A 16,989-nucleotide genomic window follows, 5' to 3' on the forward strand; every position below is an offset into this window, starting at 1 on the left:
TCCTCCATAAGCACCCCCCACCCCACCGCAGAGCAGAGAGATTGGAGACAAAGGGATTTCAAGAGAGTAACCTGTTTGGGTAGCATGCCCGCAGCTCCCAGCCCCAGACTGCGGTGTGATCACATTGCTTTTGATGTGTACAGGACAGCAAGCAGGCCCTTGAGCATTCCAAAGGGCAGGGGAGTGGTTAGGAGGCAAACAAAAGCAGAAGGTGTGAAACTGAGTAGTCTTGTCTCTTTCCAGCCAGAAAGCACAGTCATCGTCACATGATTTCCCACTTAGTGACCACTTTGCTTAGCAGTGGAGTTGATGGTCCCAATTAGGGTTGTTAAGTGAGGTTCTACCTGTATTTATTTTTTAAAAATCTACAGGCTGCATCTTCATCCACACCCACCCTTCCACCTTCCCTCTTCAATGTAAATGCAATACAAGCCTACCTGAGACTGATTCGACTGTTCTGTTTTGTGTGTCTGGATCTTTCTACGAACCACTGTAGTTTTGCTCATCTTTATTACAGTTTAGTTTTTCTGGTTTCAAAGGGATGTGTTTTTAATGATTTTAAACTGAAGTAAATACCAGTCTTGTTCTCAGATGCAAGGATGCTCATAACCTTTTGGACAACAAAATAAAAAACAGACCTAAAATACTCATTAATCTAGTATCCACACCTCTGCCTGTGTGTTGCCTCTGGATAATGAGGGTCCCTCCATTTTCAGTGGAGAGAAGAAAAAAAAGGGGGTGGAAAGGCTGTTTCCACAGGAAGTTTTCTGTTTTCACTGCATTGTATAGCAATAGTGTGGTTTTACAATTGCTATGCACCATTGTAAAAAATAAAAATAGAGAAAGGGAGTGTCTAAAAATTGGCAGAATACTGTGAATTCTGAAACAATAAAAAACTTCCAGCAAAATCTCAGAGGCCTTTACTTGCTCGCTCAGCCTCTGTTGTCCTCCAGAAGGCCTTTGCTTTTTTCAGTGCTGTGGAAGTAGACCCTTTAGGTAGGGGAAACAAGGGAACCATGTCTGTAGAGGTCTCATAGACAATGGTGTTGCACTGACACTACTGGGGCAGGAAACTCCATTGAGCCAGCATCCTTCCTCTTCAGGTTATTTGTGGAAGAAATGTTGGATAGGGAGGGGGAGTGGAGTAGAAGAGAGGCTGCTTCAAAAACTGGACAGTCCTGGGCATTGTGAAAGTTTCTTGAAGGGCTGCAAAGTCTTGACTGTAAAATTAATCCTATCTTGGGCAAATGTTCCCCAGTCCCTCCTCATTCTTCATACAAAAAGTTCATCAATCACTAATTTCCCTCCCCTTAAATCATTGTTGATATCCTACAAGCCCAACCCAAAATTCAATTTACTCCCCTTCTTGTCTTACCCAGTATTTTATCTTATTAAACAGCTAGCAGCAGCTGGACCACCTCATTCTCTTCCTGCCAGGTGTTTCTGAGTGCATTAACTTCTAAACTATGTCTCCAGCATCTGGAGTAGAAGAGATATTTGATTTATGTATTTATTTTATTAGATTTGTATCCCACTTTTTGTAACAGCAGCTCAAGGGGTTGTACATAGTGTGGTCTCTCCGTTTTTCCTCACAACCACCACCCTGTGTTGTTTGGGCTGAGAGAGCAACAGCCGCACACCACCAAATTCCTTTTATCCTTGGGCTACAAGTTCTGGGTGGGGTATTAAATGTGGGAAGGGCTTGATTCAAAAGAGCTGCTCTTAGAAACAAAAGCAATGCAGGGAAGGCAGGGTATATCAGACAAACTGCAGGCCTTGACCGGATACTGGCAGAGCAAAGAAAAGAGGAACGTCCAGGACGATCTAGCTTTAAAGGGCCAGATAACTACACAGCCTTCATTGTGTTGGGAATTGGGACCAATAATAGCACACCAAGCCTGTGTCTTCGGTTATTGCGCCTAGCTAGAAGGAGCCAAATTTCCACATTTGCAGTGAATCCTGGAACAGTCCTGTTTCCTCTGTTTTTGCAGAGTAGATGACACCTACGTTGTAGCACATTTTCTGGAGCGTTGACATACCTACATCGGATGCCTTGTAAGGTATGATACCTCTGGAGGAAAAAGCGAAGATGCCCTAGGGATGCTGGCAGGGAAATGCGACCTCTGGAACTTAGTCTGACACATCACAGTAACCTCCTCCTAGGAGCCCTACTAGTGTGCTGCTTCTAAACTTAGGCAAGGAAGACCAAAAGAACTAGGGCAAGAGGTTCCTCTGCTCTGATCCACCTTTTCCCTTGCAGGGTATGGAAGAATAATGCCCCTTGAGTCCAGGTGCCAGAACTCACCTTCCCCTCACCTGCCACTCAGTGTCCAGGCTCGGGCACCAGGCTGGGCCCCGGAGCATCTCAAGCCCTGTGGCAGGGGCTCAGTACTCCCAGAGTGTTGTCCGGTTCAGGGTATCAGCATCAGCCCGCAGGGTTCCAGCTGGGTCCCCTCGTAGGTATTTGCCATTCTTCCCTTTAAGGGCCACTCGGCTGTATTCGCGGAACTCAAAGAAGAAATCCTCAGACGTCTCGCCATCACTGCACACGGTGCCATTGCTGGCCACATACCAGAACCCGCCGTTGAGGCCTAGGAGCACCAAAGTTGCAGGAGTCATTGGAAGTGCACAGGAGTGAATACCATGGAGCCATTTGGGCTTTTAATGCTAAACCCTTTCTTGGAGGTCTCCCTAATAGTCTTTCCTATAGGGAAAATACATACAAGTTAGAAATCATCATGGACCAGCATGTTCAACCTCTGCAGAGTGGAGGATTGAAATACGAAAATGAGCACTGTGCCAGGATGATGATTATGAGGGTTCTTCAGAGAGTGGGGAACTCTAAAGAGACAATATTTGTCCATTTCTTTTATTCAACAGCCAACACAATCAAGATCACAGTACAGAATCTAGACAGCAGATGGTTCCATATTATGCAAGTACATGTTAGGGGAAGGGAAACAAAAGCCATGTTAAAAATAACATGAAGCACGAGGCTCCCTCATTAAAATACTGGCATGTGCATCTTTTGCCAAGGCCAGTTCTCTGGTTAAATGTCTTCTAATTGAACAGCTGTCCACAGCTGGTTAAGGCAGAGGCACAAGATAAGAGAAAAAGGAATTACTCATCCCAGGTGGGGCCTGGAAGACAGAGCAAGCAGGTCACTCTCACTTGGTCACAATCTTCCCTAATACAGGGAGATTTGATTCCTATTAACATTACCATAATTATTTCCAAATAAGCATCCAGAAAGAAAAACGAACATGTGCAGTTTTGGGTTTCTTTGCAAATCAGTATCTTCTTTTCCTCATATGGGGTGGAGGGTGGAGGTGATGCAACAGTTGGAGTGAGGAGGAAATGTTCTATATCTATTTTATGTGTACCAACAGCAACCAACAGTAGCTAACTATGATAACCCAGAGACAATCCCATATGGCAAGTGAGGTGTGAGGCTCCCGTGTGATTTGGCTAACTTTCACCAACTTAATCTATTGTGTGAAATTAGCTGATGGATTGTAAAGTTTTTATATAAGGTTGCTCCCCATTAATTTTTTAAAATGTTGTGATATTCCTAAAACTGCCCATATGATTGTTCAGCAACAATAAGTAAAATGTTGCAGATTCTTCTCCCTTCCAATTTTAATTTTCTTTCTTCAACACTCAGTAGTCTGTGACTGTTGATCATGTTCAGTTTTCATTAGGACTTTTTCTTAAAAGTCCACTTCTACAAACCTGGAATCAAAGGCACCAATCCTTCCCTCTTGTGGATGGTACTGTTTTGAATACAGAAGCACTGGCATTCAAAACATTTAGTTGACTATTAGTATATAGGATAGGGATGAATTGTAGTGAACAAAATGGATGTATTTGCATGTGGTTGCATATGGGAACTTCTAAGCGTTAAGAATAAGCCATTTTTGAGTACCCAGGCTCATGCTCATGTGATGGCAGTGGTCCACTGGGTTTAAACTACATTTGAAATGCAGGTGGGGGAGTCCATAGAAAGAAAATGAAGGAAAAGACATTATTTCTGCTTTAAATGTGATTAAGCAGATTTGGGCTTAAATAGATGAGTTTGGCCACCATCATGGCTAGTTTGACCCTGTCTTTTCCAAGGACAATTTGGGCAATTGCAGAGGACATCAAACAGGATGTTTTTGACCTGTTACCCCAGTATGCTCTCTGACCACCCCATTAAATGTAGGTGGCCAGTTGCTGGAATTTATTTATTTATTTATTTATTTATTTATTTATTTATTTATAGTTCAAATTTGGTCACCGCCCATCTCACGAGGAAGGAGGGCCAGGAATAGTTTCCTGCCATCCTGAAAATTAAAACTCAGGGAAACTAAAATTAGCCTTAAAACAGGCTTAACGTTTTTAAAAAGCACAGAAAAAATCCTACTCAGAAAACAGAAGTACCAAAAACAAAATCCTGCCATCCTACTTCTATGATGCAGTTCCACCTATTTTCTATTATTATCCTGCTCCCTGAGGCCAGCTCACCTCTCCCCCGCCCAAAATTCAGTATGGACCCTGACTACAAAGGCTGCCTATTCCTGTTATAGGAGCAGCTGAATCAGACTGTGGGAAACAATAAGCTTTGGGACCCTGTTGCTGAACTCCAAGTCCCAACTTTATTCCCTCTTGGCTATTCTAGCTGAAGTTGTTAAGAGTTCTAGAGCAGCAATATCTGGAGGACTACAAATTCTAATTCCCATCCTGATTATAATACAGGAGATGTGAAAGAGAAATTGGTAATAGTATAAACAATGCCATAGACAACCTTGGGTAGGAAGATAGCTGGGAAGCTTACGGCTATGTTAAACAAAATAATGGTTCATCTGGGTTTCTGTTCGTAGCCTTAACGTTATTTCATGTACAGCATTCCTCTGGCATGTGATCCAAATTAATTAATTGTGTGAATGAAGAATGCTACCCAGCTCCCTCTCTCTTCCAACCTCCCAGTTTGCGGACAGCTAATTACCTTTGATCTGGTAAGCACCATCACTAAAATTGAGGTGGAAGACATCATAGATTGAACGGTTGGCATCCAACAAGTTGGAGTTGCGATGGTAGCAAACAAAGCCATGAGCCCCACGAAGAACTAGGATGGGTCGGTTGATCAGCTTGAGAACAAATTCTTCATCTTTTCCTATAATGACAACTGCAACTCAGTGAATTCTGGGGTTAATGTGACTACCATGACTTCACAGGAGCTAAGAATCCAAAAGGGGCATTTGACATCAAGTGAATACAAGGTTGCTCCCCTAGAAATGCCTATTTCTAAGAACCTGTTCATGCGGGTATTTGGCAGACATAAGGGAAGATTTTAAGTAGTTAGGATTATGAAGTTGGGACTCATTTTATGGTCCTACTTCTGCAAGCTTCCTGCAACTTCCTTGGAAACTCCAGCTTTCATCAATTCTCTATCTAGCTTTCCAACATTACACGCAAAGACTTTTCAAGATCTATTCCAGCTCTCTCCAATCTGATGACCTCTTGACTTTCATAAGCCCCACAGCTTATTGCTGGCAAGGGAGGGGAGGGGAGAAAGAGAGAGATGATGAGAGTGTAGTCCAACATATCTGGAGGACTCCAGGTTTACTCTCCTTCTCTTGGCTACTAATGAGAGCTATGTAGCAGCTACTTTCAGATATTGCTAGATTCATCTGGCTTGATTCTGTTTTACCATCTTCTAGATTCCACAAAGCACGCAATTGTGTCAAATGTTTGATGTCTAGATTTGGTTTGGATTATTCATCTTTCATAGTTATTTGTAATACAAAAGCAGTAGAAAATGAATGAATTTGACTAACCCACCTCTCTACTAAAATTTGTTAGCAGTCCAGTTAGCATGGCAATTGTCAGAGATGTTGTGGTCCTCTAGTATCCGAAGGACAACAGATTTTTCACAGTAGTTTCCTATTTCTTGGTCTAGAAGGCCTGAGCTTCTGAAATAAAGCCCACAGGGAGCTTCATCTTCAGGATCCAGAGATAAGACTCACCCACTCTGTCACTGACAGCTGCCAGTTGCCCATTCTTCTTGGTGCAGATATACTTGCCATTGCCAGCTTTGAGGGCAACACGGCGACCACGCCATTCAAGATCAAACATAGTGCTGGCAGATCTGAGGGAACCAAGGCAGAAGGGAAGAGCTCAGATCAATGGGAGAAACAGAAAGAAGAAAGTATTCATTCTCTCTGAAGATTGTGCTCTTTCTGCTCTATTAGATATTTATTACATATATAAACCCCACATACAGTACACTAACAACATTCCACAACATGAGAGGAAGATTTATGGAATCTTGATACATTCATAAAAATTGTACCTTGGATTGTATTGCCCACGTGCAAGTTTATCATGCTCTATTGCAACTCTTCCTGCAGGTTTAGGTTGTATTAGATGCATTAGTATTGAGCTTTACCATACCTTAATTCATTGGGTTTACAGGTTGTTCCCAATGGAGAGCAAACATGTCCTACTACTCCTCTGCATTACTCGTACTACTGCACTTTTCAATCCACAAACTGAGAGGTGTGTGTGGTGGGCAATTTGCCTCACTAACTGAAAAATAAAGGTCAGGAAACATATTTGCAAGTGCACATTCCACCTAAAGCAGGAGCTTGATGTGGCACGAGTAGCTGGGTATTTTTCTCTTTCTTCTGACACAGCTCTGCTGAACGGTAGCATGAAAGCATCCAGGCTATTTTCAGGGGCAGAGGTAGGTTTTCCCTAGATATGATAAATCTCCATAAGGACAGGGAACTTCAATGCTTCATTTCATTGCTAAGTCCAATCAGGCGCTAGTCTTTTAACAGAGGTTCAGTTCACTGAAGGACAGTAGGGAGAAAAACAATTTTTCATTAGCATCTACATCTACATTCCAAGAGTTAATCCCACTCACTGTTAAATATTCTAATTTTATTCTAATCTGCTTTTGTCCAGTTTTAGCCTCCAGTCTTTAGCTCATGCTTGTCTGGATTAGAAAGTTCTTAAATGCTCCTGCTTAAAAGAAGTGTCACATGTTAAAGGTGAAGTGAGGGCACAGTTGGATGAAAAGGCACAGAAGCTGTTGTTGGATCACCCAGATTCTAAAATAAAAACAGCTAAAAACAGCCAAGGAGGTGGTGGTTGTTCTTTATTGTATTGAAATGAGGACACTGAGAAAAGATGTTATTCTTTTTCCTCATGTTGTTTTCCAGAACTAAATTATCTTCCTGAAAATACTATTTGCCCCAGGGAGGTGGGGAAAGTGGGAGGAACCCATATGGATTTCTACTGAACAAACAGTAGCTTCTAAAGGGGAGGTTTTTTTAACCAGGAAATGATTGGGGAAAAGGTTGACCCTCTTCACTGCAACCTCAATCCCATTCCCCCTCTCCTGAGGGTGCTTTTAATTTCTCAGCATCCCAGATCTTCCACAGACTCGGTTGTGTGGTCCAAAGAGTCCACCAACATATTCCCCCATCCTATTATCAAAAGTTCTCAGGCAACTGAGAAAACATTTCAACAACAACAACCTGCATGTTGACTCTCAGTGATTCTGTGGCTCACAGCAATCAAACAAAGAAATTACAATAAAATCAACGTAGAATCTATGGGATTAGATTCTGCAGAAGAGAACCACAGAACTGGTTCTCATCAAGTAGTTCAACTATTTTGGCCTTCCACCAACTGACTGGCAGTTATTTGTGTAGAAGCAGATGAATGTTTCGTACAGGAATAACTTTTTTGAAACACCCACACCATCCAAATGTCCAACCATTGATTCCCACATCATGTGCGTGTGTTTTCAAAGGATGGAATCATTTCCATAGGACATCTTTCAACCGGTTCCACTCTTATGTGTTTGTCAATGTTATTGGTTTGGGCAAGTGGGGGGAGACAAGCAGAGAGACGGTATTCTGCTGCTGGCGGAACAGCTGCTGCTGAAGGAGGAAGAGACACGTTCTTGAGAACTACAGCAATTGTCTAAATACAAACTCTGCAGAGGAAGAGAAAAGGGAGAGCAGATGTCAAAAGCAACATCCTGCCATCATGGCACAAGCTCCCCCTTTTGTACAGGCACAGAGATACTGCTGGTCTGCAGAAAAGGGACAGAGCCTGCACTGCAATGGGCAGTGCTGTTTTCGTCATTTTGATGAAAGCCTACAGTAACTCGTTGCTAAATCTGGTGGCCATTTCTCCCCTATGTTTGTTCTTCATTATGATGCCTAGTACAAGCTATAGACTGACTTCTTAAATTCTGATTACTTAAGGGCAGGCCTATGCAATCTTCTTAAGCAGAGGGGCTAGAGACCATGCCACCCCTGCCATTTCTGGGGGACTAGTTGCTTTGCCTGCCATTGCCATCACCAAAATGGCTGCCCAAGGAGGTGGCAAGTGATTTCTCCCGCTGCCTCACAAGATGGGGAAATATATTCTTTTTGGGACCATGGGCCAGATGAACCACATCCGGCCCACAGACCATAGATTGTCGACCTCTGCTTTAGGGACCTGCCAGCAAGATAAAGATGCAGTACAACTCACATTTCAGTAGCCATAGCTTGAATCCCTCCATGTGCCACCAAGGTCCAGTAGTTGCCTGTGTTGGAATGGAAAATACACTTCTTGGTTTCTTTGTCAATCTGCATCTGGAAGGTCTCGTGGTGTGTCTCTTCATCCTGATTGGCTGAGACATTAACACCTAGAAGGAAGAATGCATTTTCAAATCATTTAGATTACCAGATATCTCAATTCACCACTGATCAAGTCTGTGAGAACAGATGTGAAGCTCTTCAGAAAAGGCTCAAGATACATGGAACTTGTAAATAATTACTCAAAGAATTAAACAGTATAATATGCTTCATTAACCGCCCATTATTAATGATAATCAGTATAAACTGATAGAACAATTTATAATCTCTCACTGATACATGACAGGCCCCAACTCTGCTCACCTTTAGGAAAGGCTTTAAGCCCCCCAGGCATTAGGGGCCAGTTGAATGACAGTCCCCTCTTCATTGTTCTGTTATGTTGCATGGTCACCATTTTTTATTTTATATTTACATTTGTTTATTATAAAATATATTTGTGTATTTATTTATTGTTATAGGGTGGCTTTTTTCTTATTTGATTTATTGTTTGATTTTTTTATGCTGTACGCCACCCAGAGTCACACTGTTTGAGCTGGGCAGCCTTATAAATCTTAAAAATAAACAAATAAATTGCTATCTATTTTTCCTTTGTCTTCTTAATCTTAAAGACCAAACTAAAAAGTGACACCATTCTCACAACTATCAAATGTGTGGACATATAGTAAATAGAAGGTCCAAGAGGCTATATATATGATCTGGATGAGGGAAAGCATAATGGACCAGGCTTACAATTTATTCTTTAAAAAAATAGTCATGTGTGAATTATGTGAATAGTGTTGCATGGAGCTTGGTCCTCACTAATTTGCCTTGCCTAAGTCTCCTTTTCTATCCCTTGGAATATGTATTTATTTACTTAACAAATTTATAGGGCCAGCCATCTAGGGCAATGAACAAAGATAAAAACCATAATTGTCCAAACCAATTAAAAAGAAAAACTGAGTCGAGGCTCTTAATGAACATCTAATACAAGCATATCACCTACACCTATACCAGAGCTCCATTAACATCCTGGCCCCAGTGCCTTGGGGAAAGGTCCATGGACTTCTGGAAGGCCAGCTGGTTCAGGGCTGTTTATATCTCTGGGGGGAGGCTGTTCCATAAGACTAGCACCATAACAGAGAAGACACGCTTCCAAGGGCCCACCAGGTGATACTATTTCACCAAAGGCACCTAGAGCATGCCTACTCTACCTGATCTGGTGGGATAGGCAGACACCATTGCAAATAGGCAGTCCCACAAATGATAAGGCCTCATGGCACATAAGTGTCAACCAACACCTTGAATTGCACCTGGAAGGCTACTGAGAACTAGTGTAGTTCACATAACAAAGATGTTATGTGGGGGTACCTTACTGCACCCAAAACTGTATGTGCTGTTGCATTCTGGACCAGCTGAAGCTTCTGAATGGTTTTCAATGGCAGCCCTATGTACAGCATGTTGCAGTAGTCCAATCAGGAGGTGACCAAGGCATGAGTGACTATGAGTAGTGCTTCCTGATCTAAGAACAGCCACAACTGGTGCACATGAAATATTTGTGCAAAGGCTCCCCAGCCACAGCTGCCACCTGCTCCTCAAGATGCAAATCTAGAAGGAGTCCCAGATTCTGCACCAACTCTCCCTGGGGCGAAGATAGAACATCACTAGATACTAGGGGCCCTAAAACCCAGAGCCACTCATTTTTTTTCAGGGTTGAGCTGAAGCCAGTTTTTCCCCATCCAGATCTGTACAGCTTCCAGGCACTGGGAAAGTACCGTGATGGAATCATCTGGATAGCTCAGAGCAGAGATATATAAGTTAGTGTCATCAGCATACTGATTATTCTTGACCCCTTGCCAATAGATGATCTTGCCCAGCGGTTTCATGTAAATGCTAAAGAGGAGTGGGAAGAGAGTTGAGCTCTGTGCCATCCCACAAAGCAGAGCCAAGGGCTGGACCTCTCCCCCACTACCAACACTGACTGAAACTTGGAGAACCACTGAAGGACTATGCTCCCTGCTCCTAGCCCCCTCAGCCAACCCAGAAGGATACCATGATTGACAGTATCAAAAGCAACTGAGAGATCAAGGAGGGCCAGACGCCATCCACAAGTACAATCAATGCTGTCTTGCTACTACATCGTGGCCTGAAACCCAACTGTAAGGGGTCCAGGTTATTTATTTATTGAAAACATTTGTATAGCCACCCATTTTAGAACCAACTCTGGGCAGCTTACAGCCAATAAAACAATATATACAATCATTTAAAAAGATAAAATGATAAAGCTAAAACTCAGAAAAACCTCGCGCCACAACCACAACCCACATTCTCATCTGATCCTGATCTCGTGCTATCCCAACTTGGGGGAAGAGCCGGATCTTGAGTGTTCTCTGGAAGGATAAAAGGGCAGGGGCTATCAGATCTCAGGGGGGTGGATATTCCATAGGACAGGAGCTGCAGTGGAATCTGCTTCCTCCAGCCCCCTTACAAGCTATAAGCCAGAAAGGGAAGGTTGGAGACTGGATGGAAATTGTCCTGTACTGCTGAGCCCAGTGATGACCTCTTGAGGAGGGTTATTCCTTGTTGAACTCACATGACTCTTCACTGGGAGTGGACGAAACATTTTGAGTCCAGAATAGATTCTGACTTTCCTGGAAGCCCTCCAGATGGCTGTTTTGAGCTTGAGACAACCATGTCAGGCTCAAAAGTTTCTGAATTCAAAATGCTTTGCACGCTTATGATCCTCACTAGCATCCCAGTTATGCCAGATTTGGGCATTATATTTGTTCTCCCTAATCCTGAACATCTGGGAATTAAGGGAAGTGAAATCTAGGCCACTGAGAAAGACTGCATGACCCAAATAATCTGATGTCACATCTAATCTAATTGGGAGCCTGCATGCTGCTTATATTGTATGTAACATCTTCCCTCTCACGGTCTGGTTTTACCTATGCTTATTATTTTAACGGTTTTGTAAAATGTTTTAATTCCTGGTTTTATTGTACGCTGCCCAGAGTCACTCTGGGTGAGATGGGTGGCCATATAAATTTGACAAATAAATAAATAAACCACACCAAAGCCTTATGATGCAAGTCTTTCCCTCTTATTCCATAAATGCTGGGGTTTGCTCTAAGATAGGTATCTTCTGAAGCCACAGTTACTAGAATTGTGGGCAAAAAAAGTAGTGTAGGCTTTAAAACCAAGGAGGTCCCCAAATTCTCTCCAACTCTGCCTCAAATCCTTGACAATCATGGGCCCACCCCCTTTGCGTCATCACCCTACCAATTGAGGCCTTGTACGTTGGGTGGCCATATGTGGTGCCTACCCATCCAAGGTTTGCCCACTGGTAACTAAAACACCCAGTAAGTTTGTTTTTAATTCAGGTCCGATGTTCTTAGTATGGTAATAGTAACCTAATTCTCAATGCTGACCATAATTAGGAAGGCATTATGCAGGCACCGGAGGAGATATGTTAACAGCACATTATACCCCAGTTGAACGGAAGGCTTCTCCACCTGATCCAAAATGCTTGGTAGTCAGTCTTCCAAAAGATGGAGAATCAGGTCACAGACATAGTTATGTATTAGCAGGACAATGTTCTCATCAACTCCAAAACTGCAGCCATTGGCTTAACGACATGCCAGGATGAAAGCGACATAGCAAATAGATATATTCCTGCTCCTTACCTTCACTGAAAGCATAAAGGAAGGTATTTCATCGCCTTTGTGCCATCTGGATTACAATCAATCATCTTGGAAGGAGGAAGGACCCACTCAATCCAGTCCCACTTGCCAAGTCTTCCAGTTATCTGGCCCACCCCTAACATCGCCATGCTAGGAGGTCATTGGAAAGGGAGTCTATATGCAAGCATTCAGCTAGTTGCCCAAGGAGTCAAGCTACTTTACCAATGTTGCTACAGCCGTTGCCTGATAATGACAGCTACATTTGCCAGTGGGTATTAGCCCAGCTTCTGAAGTCTTCTAATGCAGGGTAAATCAAGAGCAGGAGCACGTTTCAGGCATTAACAAAAAATGCAGGTGACATCTGCACTGCTGAACAAGGGAATGGCATAGAAGCAACCTTGGACCATGACCAAAAGTTATCTGTTTGTTTTTATTTTTTAGCAGTGCAGGAAACAGAATATAAAATGGAATCCTGATAACATCTACCATGGCTATATGTTTTATACCGGATATCTGCTAACAGTGGAGGGCCTCTCATCTGACCAAGTAGAAGCTGAAATAATCCAAGAGATGCTGAGACAAGGGAATGTGAAAGGCACCCAGAGATTCCTGGCAATGTTAAATGACCTGGCAAAATTTTGCAAAGGCCCTGCAGATTACAGTGAACACAACAACTGACACAAGGGAAACTGAATGGGAATGGTCAGAAAATCACTGGCAGACAATAGATAAGATTAAGGACAGAATATTCAAGATCACTGTACTCTGGTATTATAGTCTAGGAGAGCAATTTATGTCTCAGAGGGATGCCTCAGAGGCAGTGCTAGGAGCTGCATTGTTACAACACCAGCAGCCTATCACATATGCTACAGAGCCTTATCTGGAAGAGGGGGAGACTGCAAACAGAATAAAAAAGAACCGTTGGCTGTAATGTTTGGGAGGACTGCTTCCATCACCTAGACACTGCAGGTAAATTTAGATCATAAACCTGTAAAGCACTGCTGAGTTCCCTAAAGAGGCTTTAGAGGATATGGATTATGATGTGTATGTTGAACTACTGTACCCAGGTAAATATTTCTTAGTGGCAGATTCTTTAAGTAGTGCCTTCCTCTATAAACTCAGCAATAAGCGTTCGGTAGAGAAACAGAGCGGATGACTACCTGTTTTACTGGGGGGTGGGGACATGTAGACTGAAGCTTTACAGATTGTTGGGAATATGGATGATGGGTGGCCTGAGACAAAACATGAACTGCCAGTGGAAAACTGCATCCTCATGCTCAAAAAGGGATGAGTTTAGCATCTGAGATAGGATTAATGTGATATTTCCAACCCAGTGAAGGACAAGCGGCAAAAGAAGACTTGCATTCCCATGAAATGCTGTTTCAATGTTGGAAAAAGGTTAAAGAAACCTAAAGGCAAGAGAAAGTCTACCTTTTAACTGTAGGTTACTCTTCTAATTCTTGGCAAACAGACTCAGAGTTTGTACCAGATTTTAGGTAGCTGCATGTAAGCTTCAGAGTCACTTTGCCTCTTACAGATTAGCTGATACTGTACAATATTCTCAGACAACTGGCCACAATCCATATCAAGGGAACTCAAGGCCTTCCAGGCACTGTGGAACCTGAACATCAAGCAACTTCACCTGCTTCTCCTCAGAGCAATGGAAAAGCAGAATAAACTGATCTAGTTGGTCAAGAGAAGAGGGAAGAAAGTGGGGTCAGATCTCACTGCTTTTTCTGGAATTTTTTGTACACCGGCTGGGACAATTGGAGCGCAAAACTATGACAATCCAGATCAAACCAGGACATATGGTAAGCCAAGCCATGCTTGACCATGGAATCATATCTTCACAGGATTTGGATCAGGGGTGATGGATTAAAACTTGCAACACATGTGAGGTAATTTGCTACTGTCAGGGGACCGCAAGAAACACACTGCATTTTTAACAGAGCAAAACCTACAACAAGCTGAATATTATCATAGGTCAACTTAAGAGCTGATGAATTGATGAGCATACTGTCCACAGCAAGGGCATTTCCACTCCTCATCTCCTCTGTGTAAATGACTGGAATTGAAGACAGCTTAAGAAATCCTTTCCCGGATTTCCACGCCTTCCTCCACTTTAGCTACAGTGATGGGCACATGCTCTGTCCAGACACAGTTAACAAGGTCTCCAACTGGTGGATTCCCCTGATTCGTTTCCCCTCTCATCCATGCTAGGAAAGCAGGCACCTGTTGCTTTTGTTTCTGTGGGCCTCTTTTATGAGGTCTAGTGGTGGTGGTGGGGAAGGTAACAGTTTCACAGTTCTTCCTGTCACAAGCTGGAAGAGGAAACTTGGCAAAACTCTTCTCAATTTTACCCAGTTGAAAGAAAAAGAAAACAAAGAAATATCCATCACCTAGTCCTCTACTGAACCAGTTGAAAAACAAAGCATTTCACCTTCTCCTACTGAACCTTTAAAAAAAATCCAGCTTTTTATGGTAAGCAGCCTAGCAGAGAGCAGAGACTGTGGGGAGGCACAGTACCACCCCCAAAATGATGTATTTACATAGGGTGAAATGCTGGGAAGGTGACCTCCATTCAAGCGTTCTTGTCTGCATCAAAAGTAGTGTCTCTTCCCCCTCCCTCCATCCCTCCACATTGGTTTAAGCAGGTTTGGTCCTCTTACCGCATGCTTGCACCAGTGGTGGGGGGAATGGAGGGAGTGGGGAGAGACACTTCTTTTGATGCAGACAAGAAAACTTGAACGGAGGTCACCTTCTTAGCAAAAATGTTGCCATTCTTCATCTTTGGGCAAGCAGGAAGTGTGGAGCAGGGTAAGGAGCTTTAAGACAGTAGGAGTGAAAGACGGCTGAAATCTGACATCAAGCGTCCACACAACGGTTGAGGAGACAGCTGTGAAGCCAACCTGTTGGTGATGTGGGAGGGCAGGTTTTAGGACACCACCCCAGGAAGCCAAGAAGGATGCTTCTGTGCTTGATCCGTATCCTGCATGAGACCCTGAGCCTTACTAAAAGATGGATACGCTCAGCTCACCCACCAGCAGAAACCACCAATTCCACCACCACCTGTGAAGGACAACCTTCCTTCCTGTACTACAAATTAGAAGTCAGGCCTGAAAGATTTTGCTTGGTATTCCATATGTAATTATTTTGCAGTTTTACACATACAGTGTATGTATGCAAACCTTTAAGTAGGTGGACCTGAACAAAAAGGGGTACAGAAGCAAACACAAAGATTAAGACAGGCACATAGTGGGAGAATACAGATGGCAGGAACAGCTACCAGAAAGTACCAGGCAACAGCTGGAAAGGGAAAGAATATAGGGAGAGAACAGAGACTGAAGTTAAGAGGATTTATAGAATAGTAATTTTACTTTACTTTGATTTTTGAGTGAATGCATGTACCACTTGAGATCACTGTGTCTCAAGAGCCAGTGTGGCATTCTAGTTATGGTACTGGAGTGGCACTGGGGAAACCCAGATTCTAGTCCCACTCTCACCAAAGGAAGTGAACTGGGTGATTTGGGGCCCATCGCTCCCAGCCCAATCTATCTCACAGGGTTGTGGAGAAAAGCAGTAGGAAGGAGTGATTAAAAATCACAGCAGCGATGGCGAGCAGCTGGATAGCGAGGGATGGGCAGGGAGGAGAGGTTTCACTCCCCTCCTTGTAGGCATGGAGGTTCTGCTGGGGCAGACAGGGAAGGCCAATTACCGCTCTCCTTTCTGCACTATTTTGCAGGATATTCAAATTGGTCCCCAGCCTGGTTTTCAGATTACAGTAGGTGACAACCCATTGGTCAGATAGATCCCCTGGCCTGAACATTCTTTTGACAGACATTTCCAGCCAATCAGCTTTGCTCAAACTCAGTTCCTCTCTGGACTGCCTTTTTTCCATTTTCATTAGTCTGGCCTTCCTGCATTTTCTACTTTGAATTTAATGGTACCTACTCACACATCAATGATTAGAAGGTATGGGAGCTGCAGATGATGTGGAAAATTTATAGCATGAATTTTTAAAATGTTTGGCTATTAAAAAAGAAGCAGATTCTCCCATTTTTCTCAAAGCAGCAATTACTTGATAATCGCAGAGACTTTTTCCCTTTTGTTATTTTTCTCTTGAAATTCTCTTGAAGCTGCTTTTAGCTCTCTAGAGAGAGTAAGGGATATGGGGTTATTTCTCACAGCTGTGTGAATATGCAATCCTCCAGTCCCAGAGTGACCAGACAAGTATACTGACATAAATAGCACTGCCTCAACAGCCAAACCTTATTCAAACCAGACTGTCCTCCTGGACCACCTGGTCTCTGGGTAGATCAGCCTGACCAGGAGAGTTGTCTTGACGGGTTAATCCCCCTAACTGAAGACTGTATGATCTTCCCAACTGTCCCCTTGAAATCATGCCTGTCTGCAGCAATGACCCACGGGCAGGCCTTTCCCCCAGTGCCTCCTTGGAATGGCCAAAGGCGTCCTTTCTGAACACAATATGGCTCTTACTGATGTGCTGCTATCTCTGCTGTCCTGCAGCCCTAGTGGACATGACCCAGGCCTGCCAGAAAGAGAAAGACTGAGGCTAGTTGAGATTGGTGGGCTGTGGCTGCTATTGATTTGACACCATAATATTGCTTTTCCCAATATGGCATCATATGTGTTGCAACTGCAGCTCTCAGAAAGCTATTCCGGCTGAG

At 43.3% G+C, this 16,989-nt stretch overlaps 1 protein-coding gene across 5 annotated transcripts in view; it reads right to left on the reverse strand.

The window, feature by feature from the left end:
* Positions 1 to 38: 38 nt before the first annotated feature.
* Positions 39 to 16,989, reverse strand: part of FSCN2 (fascin actin-bundling protein 2, retinal) — a 63,714-nt gene continuing 46,763 nt past the window's right edge. For all 5 annotated transcript variants that reach the window (XM_007419851.4, XM_088138361.1, XM_088138358.1 and 2 more), the window contains 4 exons: positions 8,536 to 8,692; positions 6,009 to 6,130; positions 4,988 to 5,155; positions 39 to 2,591 (listed from right to left, as the gene is read on the reverse strand). In XM_007419851.4, the coding sequence (XP_007419913.1) occupies positions 2,386 to 2,591; positions 4,988 to 5,155; positions 6,009 to 6,130; positions 8,536 to 8,692 (653 nt within the window). In that variant the 3' untranslated portion in view covers positions 39 to 2,385. The remainder of the gene's footprint in view (positions 2,592 to 4,987; positions 5,156 to 6,008; positions 6,131 to 8,535; positions 8,693 to 16,989) is intronic.

Source organism: Python bivittatus, unplaced genomic scaffold (assembly GCF_059951505.1).
Source record: "Python bivittatus isolate LINGU-HERP-01145 unplaced genomic scaffold, Pbiv_v1 ctg000220_np1212, whole genome shotgun sequence".
Lineage (NCBI taxonomy): Eukaryota > Metazoa > Chordata > Lepidosauria > Squamata > Pythonidae > Python > Python bivittatus.